General features: G+C 44.7%; 1 protein-coding gene across 1 annotated transcript in view; it reads left to right on the top strand.

The window, feature by feature from the left end:
- Positions 1–26,612, top strand: part of RIMBP2 (RIMS binding protein 2) — an 87,361-nt gene that overhangs the window by 20,142 nt on the left and 40,607 nt on the right. The window contains exons 4-10 of the mRNA XM_058158629.1: positions 3,899–3,919; positions 6,503–6,707; positions 11,706–11,857; positions 16,198–16,274; positions 18,108–18,217; positions 20,175–20,984; positions 25,197–25,348. Of these exons, the coding sequence (XP_058014612.1) occupies positions 3,899–3,919; positions 6,503–6,707; positions 11,706–11,857; positions 16,198–16,274; positions 18,108–18,217; positions 20,175–20,984; positions 25,197–25,348 (1,527 nt within the window). The remainder of the gene's footprint in view (positions 1–3,898; positions 3,920–6,502; positions 6,708–11,705; positions 11,858–16,197; positions 16,275–18,107; positions 18,218–20,174; positions 20,985–25,196; positions 25,349–26,612) is intronic.

Here is a 26,612-nt window from a genome sequence, read left to right as displayed (position 1 = left end):
GCCACTTCTCCAAACTACTCAAAATTTCTGCTACCGGTTCGCCCGAACCAGTCCAAACCAGCTGAACTCCACCTCTGGCCGTAAGTCACATTTTCCAGAGCCACTGCAACTTTGAATAGTTGCTCAATGAGTTGTTATAAGTCGAGGAGTACCTGTACCCAGGGAATAAGCAAGCCTCAAACGTGGAAGGCAGGGGACGCTTGCAAATGAATCTTGCAAAGAACAGAGAGCATAAATTTCTCAATGTAGAAGATAGGAAATCAGTCTAGAGATCCATAGGACAATTTTAGGATCTTTCTATTGCTAGCGAGACAGGAAAATCAGCAGAAGTGAACAATTTTAGCTTCTGATTTTATTTCTGGTTGTTTCTACATGCTTAGAACCAACATTGGTGACTGTGAGCTGCTGCAACCACGTGTTGTAGTTTTGTTTTTTTTTTAAAAAAAACTGATAGAGCTTTACTGACAAAACGTGTGTGTTTTACTGCTACCACCAAATGTATTGTAAAGGTAAAGGTTCCCCTCGCACATATGTGCTAGTCGTTTCCGATTCTAAGGGGCAGTGCTCATCTCCATTTCAAAGCCGAAGAGCCAGTGCTGTCCGAAGACGTCTCCGTGGTCATGTGGCCGGCATGACTAAATGCCAAAGGCGCATGGAAAGCTGTTACCTTCCCACCAAAGGTGGTCCCTATTTTTCTACTTGCATTTTTATGTGCTTTCAAACTGCTAGGTTGGCAGAAGCTGAGACAAGTAACGGGAGCTCACCCCGTTACACGGCAGCACTAGGGATTCGAACTGCTGAACTGCCGACCTTTCGATCCACAAGCTCAGCATCTTATCCACTGAGTCACCGTGTCCCTCAAATGTATTGACATTGATTTTTTTTTAAAAAGAAAAAAGAAGGGAAAAGAAAAGTCATTTTTGGTGCTTGCAAAAGGAAATTAGTTTGATCCCAAGTGGGAGGTGGGGGGTCTCTTATTAGGTTAAATGACTTTTCTTTACCTTTTTCCTTTTTTGCAATTCCAATTTCACCTATCGTTTCTCTCCTTAGTGATTTCCTTATCGATCTTACACGGCCTGGGAGCCTATTAAATTTTTCCCCAGATGTGTTGTTTAATTGGCCCGTCGAGATTGCAAATTAGCAACCGTATTGATTTTTTCTCCCCACCCTTGAAATATATTGGTTTTGATGCATGCTTTCTTCCCTCCCCCACCCTTCTCTTTCCCCTCTTTTTTAAAAAGTGTGGTAAGCATACTAGCGGGCGTATCTATGTTACTTGCTGAAAACTGGTTTCAAAGCTTGTGTTTGTGGCACTGGATGGGGTTGTGAAATTCCAGCACCTGCCTTTTCCCAACCTGCAAACTGCAAACCAGAAGATTCTTAGAGGCAGTTCTGTTAGAAGGCAGGAAAACATTGATGTTATGTATGCAAGTACGCAGTTGGAACGCTTCACTCCAGTCAGCAATGTTCATGAAGTCATTGGCTTCTAGGAAACATTCAAAATGGATGATGTAGGAGTCCCACGTTTCCGATGCGGGGTTGAATGTTGTGAACAGCCTGAGTGCAGCCATCTCCAATCGATCCGTATAATTGTGATCGCGGCAGAAGTTTTAACACTTGTTCTTGAGCGGTTCCATGGTCGTGATCCATTTTGGCAGCTTCAGTTTCCATTCAATCCCACCTTTGTCACCAGTGTTCGATTCAGGGCAAGAATGGAGGCAAAGCCACAGGAATCAAACTGTAACCAATGGTGAGTTGCTATCAGTTCACCCAGGTTCGGGCGAACCAGTAGCAGCAGCAGTGGGAGGCTCCGCCCACCCACCTGGATGTCATCAAATATGCTCTGCACATGCGCAGAAGTGGTGCGTGCATGAGCAAAGCGAGCACACGTACACAAGCAAACCAGTAGCAAAGGTAAGTGAAACCACTGACTGCGACCTTTATTCAGCTCATAATATAGAACATGGCAAACATGCTGGCTGGCAGTGCTCCTTTTTAGAGAGCTGTCAGCCATCGAACAATCAGTTTAAAGTATTTTCCCACTTAAATCGTGGACTGGAGTGAAGACTCCCAGCTGCATACCTGCATACGTAACAATTTACAAAAAACTTTCCTGTTTGGAGCTCCGAGCAAGAGGTCCTAATATAAGGTTCTAGTAAAAAGGCCAACAGTAGTATCTTCTTCCGCTTGGCATACTACAAAGTCAAGAGAGATGCCATGCAGTTGTCCATGGAGACTCTCAACCATCCATCTCATGGTTTGTCCCAAAGGAGCTTTTTCCAAAAAGCAACTTGACTTCCTTGGTTTTTCTTTGAAAATTAGAATTATTAGAATTCTTTATTGGCCAAGTGTGATTAGACACACAAGGAATTTGTCTCCGGTGCATTAAGCTCTCAATGTACATGCAACAATAGTGATAGATCATTATCATAGTCATTGTAGAAAGACATTCATCATAAAAAACATTAGATACACATGTAGTGATAGCAAAACATTTTGCTTCTCATCCAAGATGCTTCTTTAGAACTTCAGAGCTGAAGAAACTTCTTAGGGGGTGACATGATAGCAGTGTCCCAATATCTCAAGGGCTGCCCCAAAGAAGAGGAAGTCAAGCTATTCTCCAAAGCACCTGAAGGTAGGACAAGAAGCAATGGTGGAAACTAATCAAGGAGAGAAGCAACTTAGAACTAAGGAGAAATTTCCTCACAATTAGAACAATTAATCAGTAGAACAACTTGCCTCCGGAAGTTGTGGCTATTCCAACACTGGAAGTTTCTAAGAAGATGTTAGATAACCATTTGTCTGAAGTAGTGTAGGGTTTCCTGCCTAAGCAGGGGGTTGAACTAGAAGACCTCCAAGGTCCCTTCCAACTCTGTTATTCTGTTCTATTCTATTCTATTTTTGGACAAGAAGCAAAACGTTTTCAAAAAAAAAAACCACACACACACACACAAGAAAGTCCAGCTGTCTTTTGGAAAAAGCACTTTTAGGACATAACATGCAATTGATGAGCCAACTTTTTTTCAACCAGTCACTCGTGTAAAAAGTGGTTGGGGGGCTTTGATCTCACAGCTGAGGCCACCATTTTGGTTTCTTTGAACCGCTACCTCTCTCTTCCCCAGATGTTCTTGCTAAAGTGGACTTTTCCCCCCTCGCTTGAAGGCTGGTTTACTAATTGGTGGAATGACTGCCATCTTCTCAGATAGCTCCTCAGCCATATGGCTGGCCTTTTTAGAAGAAGACAGTGAGAGCATCTTCCATGCTTCTTGAGATAGTCAGATAGCCTGCCAAGCTACAACTTTAAGAACTTAGTCCACATGGGGAAACTTCATTTTTTAGCAAAAGGAAGTGCATGGAAGGCAATGCTGTCATTTCTACCCATTGGGTCGAAACGCAAGTTTGCATGACCATTTTCTGTGTATCTTTCATCAGCCTTGGTTTGAAATAACAGGAGGGTTTTTATTTGGGTGAGGAGGTGGGAACATTATGTCTTTGAGACTTTCCCAGATTTTGTCCAAACTCTTTTTCCCAAGATGCCTCGCAAGCTTGTCAACCAAATGGGCAGCACCAAAATTGAGAAAGAAAGAAAGAAAGAAAAGAAAAGAAAAGAAAAGAAAGAAAGAAAGAAAGAAAGAAAGAAAGAAAGAAAGAAAGAAAGAAAGAAAGAAAGAAAGAAAGAAAGAAGCAAACGTTTTCAGAAGCTCTGAAACAATTTCAGATCTGCACCATAGACAGGCTCAATATGTATATTGCTTTGTTAGAGGATGTGTCTGTTGTTTGGCTGTGTTTTGGCTTTGTGTAAATCTTTCTTTTAACGCACAACTTTTTTTTCCCATCCTGTGTCTTTATTTTTTTGTTTTGTTTCCTTCTTCTATGTATTGCTTTGCTTCTCATCAAGATCACTTTGGACAGTATGCAGGTATTTTTAGATGGAGGGGAGAGGGAGGGGAGAGGGGAAAAAAACTTCTCTGGGTCTTCTTCTACCCAACCTCTACCAGATGGCCCCTTGCCAGATGCCCTTGGCCTGCCTTTGCATGGAACCCTAAAAATGATTGTTACCTGCCAAAAAAAGCATGTTGAATTGCTTGATGTGAACACTGGCGCATGGCTTGGTGGGATGTCCAAGCAAACAGGAGATCCTTCAGCCCATAAACCGCCAGGCCAAAAATGCTCTGTGTGTCAGAGTTCCGACGGATGCCCTAATTAAATCATGAGTCTCGAGCCAAGCTTCAAAAGAAATCCAGTTATTTATTAGGAGCTTCCGGTCAGCATGTTCCCAAGTGAAGCCAGCTCTGACCCTACATAATTTATGCTCCAATTATGACCCTGTTTCCCCCCTTCCCCCAGGGTGTGTCATCAATACCATTCACCAATGGAGCAAATTTGTGGGTTGTAGAGATCACTCCCCTCTGGCTGCTTTGGGTAACCCTGGGAGACAGCCTTGAGAGAAATAAGCGTGGAATGTGCACCTGTCTTTGGCTGTTGTGCAGTTTCGCCGGTTCCCCATCCCCACTGGCCTATGGCAACTCGAGAGCAGGCCAGCGTTGCTTTGCGAGTTGACGCAGTGACTAATAACATCTGGAGATCATCTGCTGGTGGGCTGGCCACTAATCCAAAGAGCATGCCTGCAAAACTGTTCTCAATGTAAAGTAGAACTTTTGTCGTGACTGTCTGTAGACGTTTGTCTGAATGTACAGGAGATGGGCTTAACCCTAACCCTAACCCTAGCCAGAAGAGATTCTGGAAGGATCTTGAGTTTGGCTGCAGGGCTTCATAGAGCAGCTGGCTACTCTTAGATGACTTTGATGAACCTTGAAAGATATTTAGGAGTGCCAGACCTGGTTAGAACATGGATAGGAGACTTCCTGAAATTGCCAGGGTTTAATCTAGAGAGGTAATGGAAGGTTATGACCTGTTGACCGGTAGCAATCATACAAGAGTGATTTAGGGACTACCATTCATCCACCATTGACGGAGGATGCTTTCAGCCATTTCTAGCACATTCAGTCCACATGTAACGATGGTAGTGACCCATTTCAGCTTCCAGGCCATGCCTCTGGAAGTTCATATTTCATATTTCTGGCACTTCATATTTGTCCCATCTGAGATCCTGTGGAACAATAGTTGCAATTCATGGATCTTCATGGAGATTAGGGACATTGCTGAGGAGGAGGTTGCATGGAAGTTGCAGTCTTTTTCAAGGCAAATTGTCAGGGTTCCAAGTAACACTGCCCAACAAAATAAGACTCCAAGGCTTGAAGTTCCTCAAAGTTCCATTTTATTAGAGATGTCATATTGGCACATCTGGGAAAACCCAAATCTGAAAGCTTCCAGGTTTTCCCCAACCAAAGGAAAGTCCAAGTCCCTTCCCAAGACCCACAAGTCCATCACATGGTCCAACTGGAGATGCCTCCCAGTCCCAGCTGTCCAGGTTCAGGGTAAGATGTCCTTGACTCTCTGAGAAAAGAATGTTATTATATACTATATATCACCCTGGCTCCCCACAATTCCCCCCTCCCAGTTTCCCACAGTATTAAATGTGGGAGGCCTGAAGATCCAATGAAAAAGATGGTTTCCAGGCCTGGCACAAATGTGGTTCAACCAACAACTTTAGAAAACAATTTAGTCCTAGGTAGAGACACAAAGAAAATAAGGGGTCCAGAGGCCTCAACCATACAATGAATGATTGAGCGAACTAGATATGTCCAGTCTAATGAAGAGAAGAATTGGGGATGATATGAGAGCAGTCTTCCAGTACTTGAGGGGATGTCACAGAGAAGAGGGGGTTGAGCTCTTCTCCAAAGCCCTTGAGGGAAGGACAAGTAGTAACCATTGAAAGTTTAACAAAAAGAGATTCAACCTAGAATTAAGGAGAAATTTCCTGATAGTGAGAACAATTAGTGGAAGGGCTTCCCTCCAGAAGTCATGGGTGCTCCCCCTTGAGATTTTCACGAAGAGACTGGACAGCCATTTGTCTGAAATGGTATAGGGTTTCCTCCTTCAGCCATGGGTTGGACTAGAAGACCTTCAAGGTCCATTCCAGCTCTGTTATTCTATTTTCCATAATTAGCTGGATAAATTAACATAAATTATGGGTGCTCCATCACTGAAGGTTTTTAAGAAGTGACCGGACAACCATTTGTCCAGAATGGTAGAGGGTCTTCTGCTAGAATAGGGATTGGACCAGAAGACCTCCAAGGTCCCTTCCAACTCTTATTATTCTACATTCTAAACTTCCGACACAACTCTGCTAGGTCTCAAATCTGCATGTTCCCACTGATAGTAACAGAGGGCCGCTGAACATTTCAAACTGGGTCACAATCAGAGATTGCCATGTTTGCCTATTCCATTTGTCTGTATGGATCATTCCTGGGAAGGATTTGGATAGGAAATTGCCAATTTTTCAGGGCTGAGGGGGAAAACGTAGCGCTCCTTTGCTATCTCGATGTACCTTTGCCCTTTGACAAGTCTTGCAGTTCTTTCCTCCTCTCTGTTTGCCCAGGCCAAAGTTTGCGAGCTCGAAGAAAAATGTCGGACGCAGAGTGAGCAGTTCAACCTCCTGTCCAAGGAACTGGAAAAGTTTCGGCAACAAACTGGGAAGTTCGATCTTCTAGGTACTAACCTGTTGGCCTCCTCAGCTCTTCCTGGCTCTCCTAGCAAAACTTTAGCCCAATTGATGAACGGAATTGCCGCCTCTTTGGGTCAAGGTAAGAAGGAAGAGAGGAGGGATCAACCTTACCAGGCAATTCAAAAAGAAACACGACTAAATGAGCTAATTCTACTTTATTGTAAGGCTATATTGATATAATCTTAGAAATCTGAAAGTACAACTCTATCACTGTCTCCTTTACAGCCTGAGAATCTAGGGAGGGTCCCTTCTGGGTTTCCTTCCCCACCCATTATGCAGTTGTGAGCTATGTTGGCTCTTATCTGACCATCCCCCGGCAGCGTCTCTTGGCCCTCTCTTCCAGGGTCTTTCCCAGATACCATTATAGTTGTATACTTTACAGCTTGAGAAACTAGGGAGGGTCCCTTCTAAGCCACTTTCTCCACCCATTTTGCAGCTGTGGGCTAAGCGAACTCTTATCTGACCCATCCCATTGGCAGCATCTCTTGGCCCTGTCTTCCAAGGTCTTTCCCACGTGCCATTATAGCCACATGCTTTACAGATTGAGAAACTAGTGAGGGTTCCTTCTAAGCATCTATCTCCACCTGTTATGTTGCTCTGAGCTATGCTGTCTCTCATCTGTTCATCCCCTAGGCAGCATCTCTTCTCCCCATCTCCTAAGGTCTCTCCCACAAGCCATTACAGCCATTTCTTTACAGCCCAAGAAACTAGGGAGGGTCTCTTCTAAGCCTCTTACCTTGCCCATTATCCATCTGTGGGCTAAGCAGTCCCTTATCTCCCTAATGGCGAACCTATGGCATGCGTGCCGGAGGTGGCATGCAAAGTCCTCTCTGTGGGCATGCATCCCATTGTCAGCCGGCCAACTGATCTTCATGCATGCCAGAGACCCGGAAACCATAAAATCAGGTGATGAAGTCCTGGAGCCCCAGCACGAAGACCAGCTGGGCGGCACGCATGTGCATGCCGGAAACCAGAAGTCCAGGTGGCTAGCACATGCATGCATATCGGCCAGCTGGTCTTCAAGTTTCCAGGGATCCAGTGCACATGAAGACCAGCTGGCCGGCGCACATGTGCATGCTGGAAACAAAAAGACCAGGTGGCTGGCACATGCATGTGTACCAACCAGCTGGTCTTTGAGTTTCCAGGACTCCGGTACACACGTTCCTGTTTGAGCACTTGGTGCCGAAAAGGTTCACCATCACTGCCTTATCTGATTGTTTCTAGGTAGCATCTCTGGTCTTCATCTGTCACGTGATCATTCCCACATACCGTTACATCAAGTCATCTGATCCCAGGAGGACACCTTATCCTTCTAAATGTTTTCTAAAGATCCTTTTAATTTTTTTTAAAAAGAGAGAGAATTCCTTGTGGCAGAAGAAAACATCATTTGATTGGCAAGAACGCCTCTGGGGGCACCCCAGTTGACATTGTTAGAGAAAAAACACAATCAATAGTTTGTACGTCAATCATTTGTTCACCCGTGCTGAAACAAAGGTGAAAAGTGAAGGTATGGTCATCAGCGGTGTATCTTCTGCAGTTTGTCTCCAAGGAAATTGAGAAATGAAAGTTCTCAATTGTGTAATTGGATTCAAATTTCTAAAATTGCCTGACAGGTAACCTCTAGAATGTTTGTAAACTCTGCCCTGTTGTGACTTGTAGACACCAAATTAAGTCAACTTTATCCGGCTGGGAGACCCATTTTCTCTTCTCTTGGAAAACCCGGATGGAATTCAGGTTACAGAACTTCTCTTCAGGTTGATCTCTGTTTGACGTAAGGAAGTGACAGGCTGTGGAAATAAAAACAGAACTATTAGCATTCATGTAACAGAGAGGAACAAGGGTTTTCAGAAAGAAAAAACATGTCATACGTCGAAAATCATTTTTAAGAATCATATAGAAATTGAGCAGCTATGGTTGCCTGGATTATTTTAATGACTCAGAGTACTTCTGACAGTTTGATAGTTACTGTTCTTTCAAATGTGATCTTCTAGACTAGAGAAAAGGTTGTTTCTAGGCAACTTGGCGAGTTACAGTAAGAAAAATAGTAAGCTAAAATTGAATTGCACGGAGATATTGTTGACCTAAAGGTAAAGAGAAAAAGTGGCTCAGTGGCTATGACGCTGAGCTTGTCGATCAAAAGGTCAACAGTTCAGCGGTTTGAATCCCTAGTGCCACGTAACAGGGTGAGTTCCCGTTGCTTGTCTCAGCTTCTGCCAACCTAGCAGTTCGAAAGCATGTAAAAAAAGCAAGTAGAAAAATAGGGACCACCTTTGGTGGGAAGGTAACAGAGTTCATTGAGCCTTTGTCATGCTGGCCATATGATCATGGAGACGTCTTCGGGCAGCGCTGGCTCTTTGGCTTTGAAACTGAGATGAGCACCACCCCCTAGAGTCGGGAACAACTAGCACATATGTGCGAGGGGAACCTTTACCTTTACCTTATTGTTTACCTGGATGAATGTTTAAACCAGCTTTTTACAATCCACCCATCATTCCCGTTATGCTTGTCCTACAATTCTTAGTATCCTTGAGCATGTTAGTTTTAAGACATAATAAAAACAATCATCATAATAACCATCTTGCTTAGAAATGCTTATATACTTAGATGCTACCTCAATAATAGTTGGCTAGGACTTGAATTGTTAAACTTCCAGTCATCATAATAATCACTTGAACACCATCAACATTGATAATCAGTCAATTGCACAACGCAGCCTTAGTTGGAACAACTTACATCCCGTAACAAGAGTTTTCATACCATCCGCCTATCCCAGATACTTGGGGAGATGTGATAAGGCAAACAAATATGCCAAATTCAGTCTAAACAAACAACTAAACAGCAGGCTGGCTGAGGAATTCTGGAAGTTGAAGTTCACCTATCTTAAAGTCACTAAAGGTCGACGAACACTGGTTTAGAATTCTGACTTGCGCATCTGGATATGTTGATTGACTTCAAAACAAGCATATAGTTTGTTTTGGTGTCTGTACCGATCCGAGGAACAAACATTAACAGAACAGACGGAATAATAGAATTGGAAGGGAGTTTGTAGGTCATCTAGTCCAACCCCCCCCCCCACCAAGCAGGAGACTCTACACCATTTCTGACAGATGGCAGTCCAGTCTATTCTTGAAAGCCTCCAGTGATGAAGCTCCCACAACTTCCGAAGGCAACTTCTGTTCCATTGGTTGATTGTTCTCATGGTTAGGAAGTTTCTCCTCATTTCTAAGTTGAATCTCTCCTTGTTCAGTTTCCATCCATTATTCCTTGTCTGGCCTTCGGGTGCTTTGGAAAACAGCTTGACCCCCTTCCTCTCTGTGGCAGGCCCTCAAAAATTGGAAGACTGCTATCCTGTCTCCCCTGGTCCTTCTCTTCACTAGACTAGCCATGCCCAGTTCTTGAAACCGTTCTTCATATTTTAGCCTCCAGTCGTCCCCTAATCAAAAGCAAAGGCAGATTGAGTTACAGCTGTAGAAATGAAAACCCAGAAGCTACTGAGAATGGAGGCTGGGAGAATCAGCATTGTTTTAACCTGTGCAATCACTGTAATTCAATACAGAGGGCAGTGAGATGCATTTATTCAAGGATCTAGTGGAGCTCATAACTGATGGATCGATACTGATATGACTCGTCTTGCATAAATGCTCTTTTAAGTGCCAGCAGTTAATATGTGCTTGGAGACCTTTAAATTAAGTCTGTCACACCGGAAGCTTTCTCTTTTTACATTGCTTTGTTTTGATGAAGTCTTCGTCTCTCTTCGTGAGTTTGTTTACCAGTCGTCCGGATTTTTGCATGGCCGCTTCTGAGTTCTGTATTGCTTGTTCTTGCTTTTATATCACACCTTGCTCCCCCCCAGGAATGTTCATTCTTTTTACCTTAACTTTTAATAGAATTGGGTTATATTCAGGATCATATTCTCGAGAGCATTAAAAAAAATTGAAAGAAGTTTGGCTCATCCATAGGAGAGAATATTTGTAGCTCAGGGTTCAACTGTTGGGTCCTTGGGGTTCTCTGAGTTGGTTGTTTTCTTGCAGATGTTTCATGGTCCAATTAAGTAACAACATCACTGTTGGAAGGGAGGAGGGGTGCAGTGGCCTAGAGGTGGAGCTCTCGCCTCATGATCAGAAGGCTGTGAGTTCGATCCTTGGTAGCGGCAGATATTTCTCTCTCCGGGTATGATGAGTAAATATCAGCTGCGACCTCTGCATTGGCAACAGGAAGGGCATCCGGCCAGTAAATACTCAGCTCCATCCCGATGCAAGGGATTACGGGATCATTAAAATACACACACACACCCAAAAAAAACACCAGTGTTGGAAGGGAGTGGGGTTTGCAGAGAAGGAGGGAGGGGAGAAGGGAGGAAGACGAAGAAAATGAGGAGGAAGAAGAGGAAGAGGAGGAGACATTAATTTGAACTAAACTTTGTTTTGTTTTGAAGTTTTATTCAATTTGGATGTTGCCCAATTCTGTTGTTTATTTATTTATTTATTTATTGCCCAATTCTGGATTAATCCAGTTGGTTTCTATAATAAAAATATAAAGGCAAACCTTGCAAACAATGAGAAAGATGGTGTCTGTAATTTCAGAATCGCCCAAGGTTGTTCCTACATTTCAGGGTTGAAATGTAAAATTTGTTACTACCGGTTCTGTGGGCGTGGCCAACCTTTTTTTTTTAAACTTTTAAAAGCATTTTTTCTACAACCTCTTGGCTGAAGAGGTTGTAGAAAAATATTTTAAAGGGTTCTGATGATCCCAGCTGAGCTGCGCGATCATCAGAGGGTTTTTTTTTACTTTTAAAAGCTTTTTTTTGCCCAAAGAAAAAATGCTTTTAAAAGTAAAAAAAAAAAAACAACCTCTGATGATCATGTGGCTCAGCTGGGCATGAGCTGGGGGGGGGCAGGGATTTTTGCTACCAGTTCTCCGAACCACCCGCCACCATCGCTACCAGATCGGGCGATCCGGTCCTAACCGGGAGCATTTCACCTCTGCTACATTTGTTATTTTGATAGCCTATTCAGCTACAATTGCTGCAGGATAACTAGTGTGACATTCAGTTGTGTGGCTGTTTTTTTCCATGCAGATCATGAAAGTCCCTCCCGAGGCCAATTTGTGATCTCTGAGTATACACATCCTCTGCAGCTGTCTGGTGACAAACCAGAACAACTCTCCATCAAACCAGCTTTCCTCGTCCGCTCACGTTCCGGCATCTCAAGATGCAGATTTGAATCAGGCGTACGTAGACGATACCCCTTCCTTGACTGCAAGCAGAAGGCTTTGCTGAAAATGAATGATAATAGAGACAGTAAACGTATAGAAGAGATGTTTAAATGTGTAGCTCAGGGTTGAACTGTGAGGTCCTTAGTGATCTCTGAGCTTGGAGGTTTTCTTGCAGACGTCTCATTATCCAACTAGGTAACATCATCAGTGCTAGAACGGAGTTGGTATTGGGAGGTAGAGGAGGAAGAGGAGGAGGACCATGGGGACCTTAGTGATCTCTGAGCTTGGTGGTTTTCCTGCAGATATTTCATTTCCTAAGTAGGTAACATCATCAGTGCTAGAAGGGGGTGGGGATTGAGAGGGAGAGGACTATGGTCTGTGGTGCTCTTGGAGATTGGTTGTTTTATTGCAGACGTCTCATTATCCAACTAGGTAACATCATCAGTGCTTTAAGGGAGTGGGGTTTGGTCTCTGATTTTTATATAAGAACCTTGCCCTGTCAGTGTTCATGGGAGTGATCTTGGTGGTTCTTTAATTAGGCTGCTGTTTACTGTTTGTTAGTCTAAGCTGGTAGTCCCTTGACTGGGTATTATTCATTGCTTGTACATAAACTGTTGTGTCTTGCCCGCTCTCACTGCAGCCGGGGTCTGCTTATCTGCTCCCGAACACGGAGGAATGTATGCCTCCCGGCCCCAGTCCTGGCTCCATGCCCAGAACAAGCTGAAGAGGAGGGGGCACCTCCCGGTCCCAGCCCTGGCTCCATGCCCAGAACAAGCTGAAGAGGAGGGGGCACCTCCCGGTCCCAGCCCTGGCTCCATGCCCAGGCAAACGGAGCAGCTAGACCCCACCCCCTCCTCCACAGCATGTGAGCCTGAGGAAAGTTTATTTCCAACAGCTGCTGATTGGAGTGACCCTCGCATGAGAAGACTGGATAGGCGGAGGCAACAGAAGGAAGGAGGGGTTTGCAGAGAAGGAGGGAGGGGAGAAGGGAGGAAGACGAAGAAAATGAGGAGGAAGAAGAGGAAGAGGAGGAGACATTAATTTGAACTAAACTTTGTTTTGTTTTGAAGTTTTATTCAATTTGGATGTTGCCCAATTCTGTTGTTTATTTATTTATTTATTTATTGCCCAATTCTGGATTAATCCAGTTGGTTTCTATAATAAAAATATAAAGGCAAACCTTGCAAACAATGAGAAAGATGGTGTCTGTAATTTCAGAATCGCCCAAGGTTGTTCCTACATTTCAGGGTTGAAATGTAAAATTTGTTACTACCGGTTCTGTGGGCGTGGCCAACCTTTTTTTTTTAAACTTTTAAAAGCATTTTTTCTACAACCTCTTCGGCTGAAGAGGTTGTAGAAAAAATGTTTTTAAAGGGTTCTGATGATCCCAGCTGAGCCGCGCGATCATCAGAAGCTTTTTTTTTTAACTTTTAAAAGCATTTTTTTGACCAAAGAAAAAATGCTTTTAAAAGTAAAAAAAAAACAACACCTCTGATGATCATGTGGCTCAGCTGGGCATGAGCGGAGGGTGGCAGGGATTTTTGCTACCAGTTCTCCGAACCACCCGCCACCATCGCTACCAGATCGGGCGATCCGGTCCTAACCGGGAGCATTTCACCTCTGCTACATTTGTTATTTTGATAGCCTATTCAGCTACAATTGCTGCAGGATAACTAGTGTGACATTCAGTTGTGTGGCTGTTTTTTTCCATGCAGATCATGAAAGTCCCTCCCGAGGCCAATTTGTGATCTCTGAGTATACACATCCTCTGCAGCTGTCTGGTGACAAACCAGAACAACTCTCCATCAAACCAGCTTTCCTCGTCCGCTCACGTTCCGGCATCTCAAGATGCAGATTTGAATCAGGCGTACGTAGACGATACCCCTTCCTTGACTGCAAGCAGAAGGCTTTGCTGAAAATGAATGATAATAGAGACAGTAAACGTATAGAAGAGATGTTTAAATGTGTAGCTCAGGGTTGAACTGTGAGGTCCTTAGTGATCTCTGAGCTTGGAGGTTTTCTTGCAGACGTCTCATTATCCAACTAGGTAACATCATCAGTGCTAGAACGGAGTTGGTATTGGGAGGTAGAGGAGGAAGAGGAGGAGGACCATGGGGACCTTAGTGATCTCTGAGCTTGGTGGTTTTCCTGCAGATATTTCATTTCCTAAGTAGGTAACATCATCAGTGCTAGAAGGGGGTGGGGATTGAGAGGGAGAGGACTATGGTCTGTGGTGCTCTTGGAGATTGGTTGTTTTATTGCAGACGTCTCATTATCCAACTAGGTAACATCATCAGTGCTTTAAGGGAGTGGGGTTTGGTCTCTGATTTTTATATAAGAACCTTGCCCTGTCAGTGTTCATGGGAGTGATCTTGGTGGTTCTTTAATTAGGCTGCTGTTTACTGTTTGTTAGTCTAAGCTGGTAGTCCCTTGACTGGGTATTATTCATTGCTTGTACATAAACTGTTGTGTCTTGCCCGCTCTCACTGCAGCCGGGGTCTGCTTATCTGCTCCCGAACACGGAGGAATGTATGCCTCCCGGCCCCAGTCCTGGCTCCATGCCCAGAACAAGCTGAAGAGGAGGGGGCACCTCCCGGTCCCAGCCCTGGCTCCATGCCCAAGCAGGCTGCAGAGGAGGGAGCATCCCCCCCGGCCCCAGCCCTGGCTCCATGCCCAGGCAAACGGAGCAGCTAGACCCCTCCCCCTCCTCCACAGCATGTGAGCCTGAGGAAAGTTTATTTCCAACAGCTGCTGATTGGAGTGACCCTCGCATCAGAAGACTGGATAGGCGGAGGCAACAGAAGGAAGGGAGGGGCAGGCCTGGATAAGTGCTGAGTCATGGAGCCACACCCCATGGCCTATATAAAGGACCTGCTTTCTGGCATTCTCTGAGTCAGGCAAAGTCTAAACATATCTTGCTGAAGTCACTTTCTGGTCTCCTGCCTGCCCTGAGGACTTTGCTAGGACTTTGGCAGAGCTGCAGAGGCACACCTGATTCAGATTTCCCTGACCCGGCCGTCAGCGGAGGAGTGGGACACGACATAAACAGAGAGCAAACCCTTCCCTTCTAGCACTGATGATGTTATCTAATTTGGTGACGAAACGTCTGCAGGAAAGCCACCAAGCGAAGAGAAAACCAAGGACCTCACAGACAATAAATGGTGCTTAACACCTTAATTTGATGTAATCTGTGTCTCTATCGATGGATGTTCATGAATTTTCACATGCAAAAGATTCAAGCATCACTTCATAGAATGGCTGATGAAAAAAGCCTCCATCCAGTTGACGGTTGGGTCCGTGATTGAATTAGTGAGGAAATGTGTGGAAACAGGATTATCTTCCCATTCCTCAAAGTGGCTTTTCACTTCCAAAATTAGTTGCCCATAAGGGTTGTGTCAATACTTACACTGAATAGCCAAGAAGTAGATGCAGACAGAGATAAAGATCCAGGAGAGGAATATGGGAGGCAAGTCAAAAAATAGCATAGCAATTAAAGTACTGAAGCTGTCAAGAGATGATGGATAGATGAGTTCTCTTTTTAGTTGTTACTCTGATTTGATTTGATTTGATTTTCTTTCTCTTTCTCTTTCCTTTCTTTTTAAGGTAGGTGATATGATTACAAGTTAGGCAGGATAGAAAGAAAACATCTTTTAATAAAAGGGCGGCATGATTAAAAGTTGGAATAAGAGATAGAAATAAGAGAAAGGGGGAATATTAGTATATACACTTTTATATAGTAAAATAAAAGCAATAACAATAATTGAATAATGACAGAGTATAACTTAGTATAAATGTGTATGATTATTAGAAATATATAAGTTGGTTGACTGTAATTACGATGATTAATTCTACTAGTTTTATTTGTATTAGAATGTATGATACCCACACAAAATAAAAAACTTGAAACAAACAAACAAAAAAGAGTCGTGTCAGTTATAAGCTAAATGGATCATTGCAACATCTAGCAATTCTCTTTGCTAGGAAAAAAAAAATTCTCCAGGCTCTGAATGCCTGTTGTCCATCTCATCCATTTTAAAAGGTTAGAAGAATGATTCGGAAGAAAAGTCACCAATTTATGGCCAGTGCCATTTGTTTTAGCACATTTCTATTCCTTATTAGCACCTCTGCATGGGCTACCATGTTTAATCTCTCTCTGTCCGCCTTTGAAATTATCACTTTCCTAAATATATAAGATGGTCTTCAGACTTTCATGCATGCTTAATCTCTCTTGAAATACGGTTTGGGTCCCCCCACCCTTTTCTTTGATGTTAAGAGGAATCCCATTTTGTGTTAAGTTGACGTGTGTAGGTGGACAACTTATCCTGCTTAATATCTTGTTTGTGTTCTTGTTGCAGATGGAGAATGAACGGAATTCTAATACCTCAAAGCAGAGATATTCGGGGAAAGTCCATCTTTGCATTGCCCGATATAGGTAATACGGCCTTGTCCAATAAACGCTTTCAACCTTAAATTTGTGCTAGTTTTAAATTCTTGATAAGGTCCCTGGCCCAACTCCTTCCAAAAACTGACAACGCCTGTCTTTCTCTATGACACTAAACCATTTTTCCCCCCAACCAGGTTACGTTGAATAAGACGTAATCGTTGAGTCATAACACTAAGCCACAATGATTAGATTTACATAACTTCAAGCCCAAAATAATATCTCAGGCGAATATCTGAATGCAGATGGTTATTAATAGTGCCCTCCTCTATGTGAGTTGGGGCGCGATCAGGGCTGGGCTGCTGGGGGTTCCCAGGGTTTCGGGAGAAACTTTAACTAAGATTCTGTGTAGTTTGGAAAACCCCCAAATCCCACTCCTGGCTGGCCCTGCCTACCCCACCCCTCCCAGGAGTCCCCATGCAGCCCGTTTTGGATGCAGCTAAGTGCAGGGTGCGCACGGAGGCTTGTGGAGGGCGAAAAATGGGCCTACCAGAATTTTGGGCCCATTTCTGGCCTCCTGGGGGCCTCCAAAGGCTGGGGAGGCCATATTTGCCCTCCTAGATGCTCAAAGAAAGCCTCCAGAGCCTGGGGAGAACAAAAATACACCCCCCCCCACACCATGGTGCAGGAGGCTGACTAGGCCACACCCACCATGGCCACGCCCACTGAGCAACTGGGCAGAGAACCCCTTGCTAAAATCATGGCTCAATGATTAAAAGACGCTGAGTGTCGACATCCAGCTCCAGAATCCAAATAAAGATTCATTCTGTTTCCAAAATCATGTTCTTAATATCATGTTCTTAATATTGTATGTGTTTTGTTTCTTGTATTTTATTTGGTTGTTCACCGCCCTGAGTCCTTCGGGAGAAGGGCGGTATACAAATTAAAATATTATATTATTATTATTATTATTATTATTATTATTATTATTATTATTATTATTATTATTATTATTATTATTATTATTAACTGTTTATTGAATACACTGAATGGTAATGTCAAACTAACTCTGAGATTCCCAGACATCAGTTCATAGAATTAAGCAATAATTTCCCCCAGCCTCTCATGTATCCATGTAAGCAAGTTCGTTTTGTTATGGGAATCGTCTGCTTCAACTCCACACCTTCTACAATGTCCTTGAAAAGATTTCAGGCTCTCACAGTCTTCAGTGGAATTGAGAGGTTTTGTTTCTCCATCCAACCCATTCTAAAGCAACACTTCCCCCTTTTACTCTACTAGAAAGTTGAAACAATGAGTCACATAGCTGCCAAAGTTTCATATTTGACACTGAGCTTGTCAGCTGATGGCCCAGTTCGAGTCCCAAGTGCTGCATGATGGGGCGAGCTCCAGGGGTGAAATTTGCTTAACTTCGCTACCGGTTCGCAGATGTGAGCATGCACCCCACCTCTGCGCATGTGCAGAGATTAAAAACGAGACGTCATGACATCTGGGTGGGTGAGTGGAGCCTCCCACCGCTGGTGCTATCGGTTCGCCCAAGCCGGATAGAACCAGCTGAATTTCACCACTGGCAAGCTCCCATTACTTGCCCCAGCTGCTGCCCATGTAGCAGTTCAAGAGCATGCAAATGCAAGTAGATAAAGAAGGTATCACTTCGGTGGGAAGGTAACAGTGTTCTGTGTGCCTTTGCTGTATAGTCATGTTGGCTACATGACCACGGAAATTATCTTCTGATAACTCTGGCTCTCTTGGCCAAGCAATAGAGCTGAGCACTGTCCCCTGATATGACTGGACAGGGGGGAAATTTTACCTTTACTTCCTTATCAAAGATTCTGAGTCGAATCATAATCTTGTGTTTTCTTTCAGTTACAATCCTTTTGATGGGCCAAATGAAAACCCTGAGGCAGAACTTCCTCTCACTGCAGGAAAATATCTCTATGTGTATGGAGATATGGATGAAGATGGCTTTTTTGAAGGTTTGTGGGAGATGTGGGGAGCTCTAGCAGTCCCTTGATTTAAATCTTGGAGTCCTAGTGGATAACCATTTAAATATGAGCCAGCAGTGTGCAGCAGCTGCCAAAAAAGCCAGCACAGTTCTAGGCTGCATAACAGAGGGATAGAATCAAGATCATATGAAGTGTTAATACCACTTTATAATGCCTTGGTAAGGCCACACTTGGAATACTGCATTCAGTTTTGGTCGCCGCGATGTAAAAAAGATGTGGAGACTCTAGAAAGAGTGCAGAGAAGAGCAACAAAGATGATTGAGGGACTGGAGGCTAAAACATACGATGAACGGTTGCAGGAACTGGGTTTGTCTGGTTAAATGAAAAGAAGGACTGGGGAGACATGATAGCAGTCTTCCAATATCTCAGGGGCTGCCCCAAAGAAGAGGGAGTCGGGCTGTTCTCCAAAGCTCCTGAGGGCAGGACAAGAAGCAATGGGTGGAAACTAATCAAGGAGAGAAGCAATTTAGAACTAAGGAGAAATCCCTGAATTTGGACTAGACCTTCAAGGTCCCTTCCAACTCTGTTATTCTATTCTATTCTAAATATTTTCATTGAAATAGCTCCGCCAGTGAGATACATAGAAGCTTTGTGGCCATTCTCTTAATCACATGACTTAGTTTATGCAATGAATGGTTGAGTCTATCTCAAGTATAAAAAGAGAAGGACTGGGGGGGGGCGTTATGTGACAGCAGTCTTTCAGTACTTGAGGGGTTCCCACAGACAGGAGGGGTTCACTTATTCTGTAGGGCACCAGAGAACAGGACAAGAAGTTAGAGGTGGAAGATCATGAAAGAAAGAACCAAACTAGAAGTAAGGAGAAATTTTCAGACACTTAAGAACAATTAATCAATGGGATAGCTTGCGCCTGGATTTCTGGGTGGTCCATCGCTGGAGGTTTTCAAAAACAGACTGGACAACCATTTGACTGGGAAGGTATAAGGCTCCTGCCTTGAACAGGGGTTGGACTAGAAGACCTCCAAGGTCCCTTCCAGCCCTCTGATTCTATGTTCTACCCTAATATTTTGATAAGAAATTAGCATCCCTGGTTTCTATCACCAGCAACACTTTAAGTCAGGGGTCTCCACCCTTGGCAACTTTAAGACTTAAGAACTCTGGGAGTTGAAGTCCACAAGTCTTAAAGTTGCCAAGGTTGGAGACACCTGGTTAAGTAACTAATACTCTCTCAAGATTTCATTGAAGACCCAGAGAGGCCACACAGTAAGGTTTTAAAGAGACTGAAAAGGGATCAGATGTGGTGGGGAGGCGGGTGAGACACCCCTCAAAACTGTCTCCAGTGACCCTGGGCTGCTGTGGCTTTTTCTCCTCTCCTTCTGGCTTGTTGGCTTGGAAAAAAAGGCAGATAAAAGGGAGGACGGGCAGAAAGTGAGGACTCTTGGAAGACTAAAAAAAACATGGTTGCTGCAATCCAATTATCTCAATTTTTGCTGCCAGTAGATCAGGGGTCTCCAACCTTAGCAACTTTAAGACTTAGCCTGGCTAAGGAACTCTGGGCTTGTAGTCCACAAGTCTTAAAGTTGCCAACGTTGGAGAACCCTGCCGTAGCAATAGCAGACTTACAGTATATACTGCTTTAAAGTGCTTTACAGCTCCTCTCTAAGCGGAGTTTACTGAGTCAGCCTCTTGCCCCCAACAATCTGGGTCCTCATTTTACCCACCTCGGAAGGACGGAAGGCTGAGTCAACCTTGAGCCTGGTGAGATTTGAACTGCAGGCAGCTGGCAGTCAGCAGAAGTAGCCGGCAGTACTGCACTCTAACCATTGCGCCACTGCAGCTCACAAAATTACCCTTATCAAACAATTAGTAGATGATTGTTAACTGTGAGAGGGGATGGACAGGATCTTCATCTTCTGGGAACATGACTAGTATGTTTTCTTTGTTTTCTTATATCTCTTTCTCCCCAAAGGTGAACTTCTAGATGGACAGAGAGGCCTGGTTCCATCCAACTTTGTGGATTTTGTGCAGGATGAGTCTCGTTTATCCAGCGGGTTGGGCGGGGAGCCAGAACAGAATGTCCACAACCACAGTAGTCACCTGGTAGAAGGAGAAGGTCTCCAGGATACCAATTTACCGGTCCAGTTAGACTCCAGCATCCTCAATAATGGTGCAGGAACTCTGGATGTGAACATTGACGAAATTGGAGAAAACATTGTGCCTTACCCTAGGAAAATAACCCTTATCAAACAATTAGCCAAAAGTGTCATTGTGGGCTGGGAACCTCCAGTCGTGCCACCTGGATGGGGAACCATCCATAGCTATAACGTCCTAGTGGACAAGGAAGTCCGAATGAACGTCCCCTTGGGGAGCAAAGCTAAAGCTCTCATAGAAAAATTGAACATTGCTACTTGCACTTATCGGATATCCGTTCAAAGCATAACCAGCCGGGGGAATTCCGACGAATTGCAGTGCACCTTGTTGGTCGGGAAAGATGTCATTGTGGCACCTTCACACCTTAAGGTCGACAATATCACCCAGATTTCGGCGGAGATCACCTGGCTCCCTACGAACAGCAACTACAGTCATGTCATCTTCCTCAATGAAGAGGAATTCGACATTGTCCGGGCTGCCACCTACAAGTATCAGTTTTTTAACTTGAAACCCAACACGGCCTACAAGGTCAAAGTTTTGGCCAAGCCCCATCAGATGCCCTGGCAGCTGCCTTTGGAGCAACGCGAGAAAAAGGAAGCTTTTGTAGAATTTTTGACCTTGCCAGCAGGTAAGCCTTTAGTCTCACAAAAACCCCACAGTCGTCATCCTCCTCCTCCTCCTCCTTCTCTCTTCTAGCACTGATGGTATTACCTAGTTGGGTAATGAAACGTCTAGAAGAAAGAAAACGACCAATCTCAAAGAGCAATAGCAATAGCACTTAGACTTTTATACCACTTCACAATGCTTTTATAGCCTTCTCTAAGTGGTTTACAGAGTCAGCCTATGGTCCCCAACAATCTGGGTCCTCATTTTACCGACTTTGGAAGATTGGAAGGTTGAGTCAACCTAGAGCCAGTCAGGATTGAACTGCTGGCAGTGGGCAGAGTTATGGATGGATGGATGGATGGAAGGAAGGAAGGAAGGAAGGAAGGAAGGAAGGAAGGAAGGAAGGAAGGAAGGAAGGAAGGAAGGAAGGAAGGAAGGAAGGAAGGAAAGGCAATAGCAATAGCACTTAGACTTATATACCACTTCATAGTGCTTTTACAGTCCTCTCTAAGCAGTTTACAGAGTCAGCCTCTTGCCCCCAACAATCTGGGTCCCCATTTTACCAATCACGGAACGATGGAAGGCTGAGTCAACCTTGAGCCTGGTGAGATTTGACTTGCCAAATTGCAGGCAGTCGGCAGTCAGCAGAAGTAGCCTGCAGTACTGCATTCTAACCACTGTGCCATCACCAAAGGTAGGTAGGCCTTGAGTCTCACATAGTCAGTTGTGGTCAGTCGGGCAGCGATCCCCAACCAATCCAGCTTGGTGGCCTGGGGTAGGGGGGCATGTGTGGGGCAGGCGCATGCATGTACACAGAACTCCCTTTGTGAGCGGATTTTTGTGTGTGTGAGCATTTGCCTATTTCTCCCACGGCCCAGTTTTGAACAGGACGCAACCCAGTAGTGGGCGATGGCCTGTTGGTTGAGGACCCATGCAGCAGGGGCCTGGAGGCTAAAACAGATGAAGAATTTTTGCAGGAACTGGATATGTCTAGTTTAATGAAAAGAAGGACTAGGGGTGACATGATAGCAATGTTCCAATATCTGAGGGTCTGCCACAAAGGAGGGAGTCCAATTATTCTCCAAAGTACCTGAAGGCAGGACAAGAAGCAATGGGTGGAAACCAATCAACCTAGAGAGAAGCAACCTAGAACTAAGGAGGAATTTTCTTGACAGGTAGAACAATTAATCAGTGGAATGGCTTGCCTTCAGAAGTTGGGGGTGCTCCATCACTGGAAGTGTTGAAGGAGAGAACGGACAACCATTTCTCTGAAAGGACGCAGGGTTTCCTGCCTGAGCTGGAGGTTGGACTAGAAGACCTCCAAAGAGCCTTCCAACTATTATTCTGTTCTGTTCTTCAATTGTTAAAGGGTTTTCTGTTTTGTTTTTTTTGGAAAATCCTTTTCTGACTCTTAAGAAGTGAATTTGATTTCAACCATCAAGCCAATTTGTTGGATGCCTGCATCTCCATTGGGGGCTTCAGTTGCCCAGAGTCAAAAGATACAGAGAAGCTATCCATGGCTCCATCTGTGTCCCGGAAGTGAGCTGAGATGTTCTTCTCTATGAAAGTTCTCACTGCTTGCTCAGTTCAGCCACGAGGTTGCCAAACTCATGAAATATACATCTCCTTAATAGTTGCATAGTTATTTTTAGGCCATTCTTCCATCTAGCGCACTTCTATTTCCGGACGAGGGGTTTATTTAAAGAGCAAAGTAGCGCTCACAATGCAAGTTTTTCAAAAAAATTTCCAAAGGACTAGGATCCTGCACAGTAGATCAAGGCTACTGTGGGAACAGATAATGTATTTGTGAATGCAGGGGCTCTCTAGGGAAGTCCATCCCACAATTATTTAACTTAAACCAGGGGTCTGCAACCTTAAACACTCAAAGAGCCATTTGGACCCATTTCCCGCAGAAAAGAAAACACCGGGAGCCCCAAAACCTGGGTGGGTGTGGCCAACTCGATGTCACTCACTCCCACCCAGTCACATGCCACACACACACACCAGCCATGCCTACCCATGTTTTGTGGCTCCCAGTGTTTTCTGTGGACATCTCTCTATGTGTGTTTCTTTCTCTTTCTCTCTCTCTCTCTCTCTCTCTCTCTCTCTCTCTCTCTCTCTCTCTCTCTCTCTCTCTTTCATCTCTCTTCTCTCTCAGGCCAAGCAAGGAGTGACTGGAAGGGGAGGGCGAGGGGTGGGGCCAGCCAGTGGTGGGTTCAGCCAATAGGGAGCCACAGCAGGGGAACAAAAGAGTCACAAGCCGCTCCGGAGCCACAGGTTGCAGACACCTGACTTAAACGGAGCTTTGTCCGTTCAGTGGATGGGTAGGAAAATTCTGGCTGAGTCCTTGCAAAACCAAAGGAGAAACGACCAGATGCATTCTCATCACACATCAGGCTTGGTTAGAGATTTTGTGGTTTTAGTGGTTTATCTGATGACTGCTAGCTGATTGGTCCAAGATATTACAGGGTCAGCATGGTGTAGTTTTCACAGTGGTGTATTAGAGTTAGTAGAAATGCAGAGATGAATCCAAGGGTTTAGGACAGTAATGGCTAACCCTTTTCGGACTGAGTGCCCAAAGCCCATCCGAACCCCTAAAATGCAATGCGCTCACAGCCCCCGCACATGTTCCACCCCTGGCAGAACTGAACTGGGGCGATGGCTCACGTGCCCACAAAAAGGGCTCTGCGTGCCACTTCTGGCATGTGCGTCATAGGTTCACCAACACGGGTTTAGGAGAAGAAGCAGTGAGGTAGAGGTAAAGACTTAGATGCATTTGTACCACTAAGTGTTTGGTTTGTCAGGGAAGAGGAAGAGGAAGAGGAGGAGGGGAGCAGGGGCAGGAGGAGAGCAGAAGGAGGAAGAGGAAGAAAAGGGGAGCAGAAGGAAGAAGGGAGCAGGAGGAGGAGAGAAGGAGGAGAGAAAGAGGAGCAGCAGGAGGAGACCATAAGATATTAGAGGATTTCTATGAATCCAGGCATTTAGAAGAGGAAGTGATATATTGTAAGGTCAAGGTAAAGACCTAGTAGATTTATTTATTTATTTATTTATTTATTTATTCGTATTTGTATACCGCCCTATCTCCCGAAGGACTCAGGGCGGTTCACAGGCAAGTAAAAACATATATGTACAAATTAAGAAAACCATTAAAAAACTTATTCTAAAAGCCAAATTATTAAAAATAGTATAAATATTAAAACCAATTAAAACCCCTATAAATTTAAAATCTAATCCAGTCCTGCGCAGATGAATAAGTGTGTTTTGAGCTCGCGACGGAAGGTTCGGAGGTCTGGAAGTTGACGAAGTCCTGGGGGGAGTTCGTTCCAGAGGGTGGGAGCCCCAACAGAGAAGGCCCTTCCCCTGGGCGTCGCCAGACGACATTGCCTCGCTGATGGCACCCTGAGGAGTCCCTCTCTGTGAGAGCGCACGGGCCGGTGAGAGGCATTCAGTAGCAGTAGACGGTCCCGTAAGTAACCCGGCCCTATGCCATGGAGCGCTTTAAAGGTGGTTACCAAAACCTTGAAGCGCACCCGGAAGGCCACAAGTAGCCAGTGCAGCCTGCGCATGATAGGTGTCATACGGGAGCCACGAGGGGCTCCCTCTATAACCCACGCAGCCGCATTCTGAACCAACTGCAGTCTCCGGATGCCCTTCAAGGGGAGCCCCATGTAGAGAGCATTGCAGTAATCCAGGCGAGACGTCACGAGGGCGTGAGTGACCGTGGATAAGGCATCCCGGTCTAGAAAGGGGCGCAACTGGCGCACCAGGCGAACCTGGTAAAAAGCTCTCCTGGAGACGGCTGTCAAATGATCTTCAAAAAACAGCCGTTCATCCAGGAGGACGCCCAAGTTGCGCACCCTCTCCATCGGGGCCAATGACTCGCCCCCAACAGTCAGCCGAGGACTCAGCTGACTGTACCGGGATGCCGGCATCCACAGCCACTCTGTCTTGGCTGTATAGACATACCACCAAGAATTTGGTTTGTTAGCAAGAAGAAGAACCAGCTATAAGATATTTCAGGACTGGTCTGAATCCAAGGATTTAGGAGAGGAAGTGAGATATGAAGAGTCAAAGGAAAGACCTAATTTGTACCGCCAAGAACTTGACTTGTTAGCAAGAGGAAGAAAAACAAGAAGCTATAAGATATTTCTATTGAGTTTTTTATGTATATTAAGAAAAATGTAGTAGTAGAACATTTTTTTAAAAAAATGGTATTTCTTGCGTTCAATTCCAGGTCCGCCAGCTCCCCCTCAAGACGTTCGAATTCAAGCTGGCCCAACTCCTGGAACTATCCTGGTTTCTTGGAAGTCACCAGTCCTCACCGCCGCGGGGACCTCCAACGGAGCCAATGTGACTGGCTACGGTATTTATGCAAAAAGTCAAAGGGTAGGTCTGTACTTAGAGAAACCTTACATTGTTGGGTTTTTTAAAGATAATCTAAGGACAAAAGCCAAATTTGCTAAAGGGGCAGATGTTCCGCATCATCATAAAAAGAGACCAAGTTACCTTGGTCTATATATCAAGCGAATGACCCATTGGGATCCCCATGTGATGACCTTGGGCACAGCACAGAGGCAACACAGGCAGCTGGCAGTTCAAACCGCCCCTTTATTGCTCCAATGTTTCTGGCAAATACTCCCATGTTTCTGGCAAGTCCCAGAGCAAAGGGATGAGACACACACACACACACACATACCTCCAGCAGCCTCTGGCTGCAAGTAGTTCAGCACAACGCTATGAGCACCACAGCTGCAAAGAAATCCAGCAGGGCAAATCAAGGAGTCCAGGATGCAAAGGAGCAAGGCAAGTAATCCAGAAATCCAGAAAGAATGCAAGGAATCCAGGAAAGTTCAAATGTCGGCAACAGCACTCAACATTCCATGAATTTAGCGTTTGTGCCCAACAAATGCCCCTCCCCACAGTGTCTCCTTAAGTCTCAGTCCCCAGGTGTGCCTTGTGAAGAGGGGCGGGACACTCTCCTCCAGAGTAGTCGGGTCAGTCTGCATTGTTCTTGCCTTCTCTCCACTCTCCATGCTCCAGGATCAGGAGGAGGTTGGTCCTTTCTCATCACCTGTCTTGCATGTTCTCTACTTAGCCTCTCTTGGTCATCCTGCCCCGCTTCCTCCCTGCCTACAAGCCATCCTAATCCTGAAAGGCCCTGACCTGACTGGGCTGCTCTTCCCCGCCTTTTTCCGAAGCCAACCTCTCGATCTCTGTCGTCTCCAGTTCTAGCTCGTCTTCCTCTGCAGTTTCAGGCTCCAATGGGAGGCATGACAACCCATATCAAAACAACTTACCTTATGTGTGGCCAGAATGAGAAAATAACATTTAACACAGCACAGTACGTAAGCAAAGTGGTTCAGTTGAGATCTGCATACGTGGGACTGTTTGAGGTAGATTGCAGGGGTGACCCCAAAATATAATTTTATCATATTTTATCTCTATCTTACATTATTGTATTTTATTCCATTTTCATCTTAGGTTGTATTTTATTCCAATTTCATTTTAAATCGTATTTTATTCCAATTCCATTTTAAATTGCTTTTGTCAAATTTCAGTAATAATTTGTTTCTAGAACTCTGTACTTTGATATGGCCCAAGGGCTAATCAATCAATCAATAAAAAGATACTTTTATTCTGATGTGAATTT

The sequence above is a fragment of the Ahaetulla prasina genome, chromosome 15 (assembly GCF_028640845.1).
Source record: "Ahaetulla prasina isolate Xishuangbanna chromosome 15, ASM2864084v1, whole genome shotgun sequence".
Taxonomy (NCBI): domain Eukaryota; kingdom Metazoa; phylum Chordata; class Lepidosauria; order Squamata; family Colubridae; genus Ahaetulla; species Ahaetulla prasina.
Note: the sequence above shows the minus strand (reverse complement) of the source record. Positions and strands in the feature narration are given on the sequence as shown.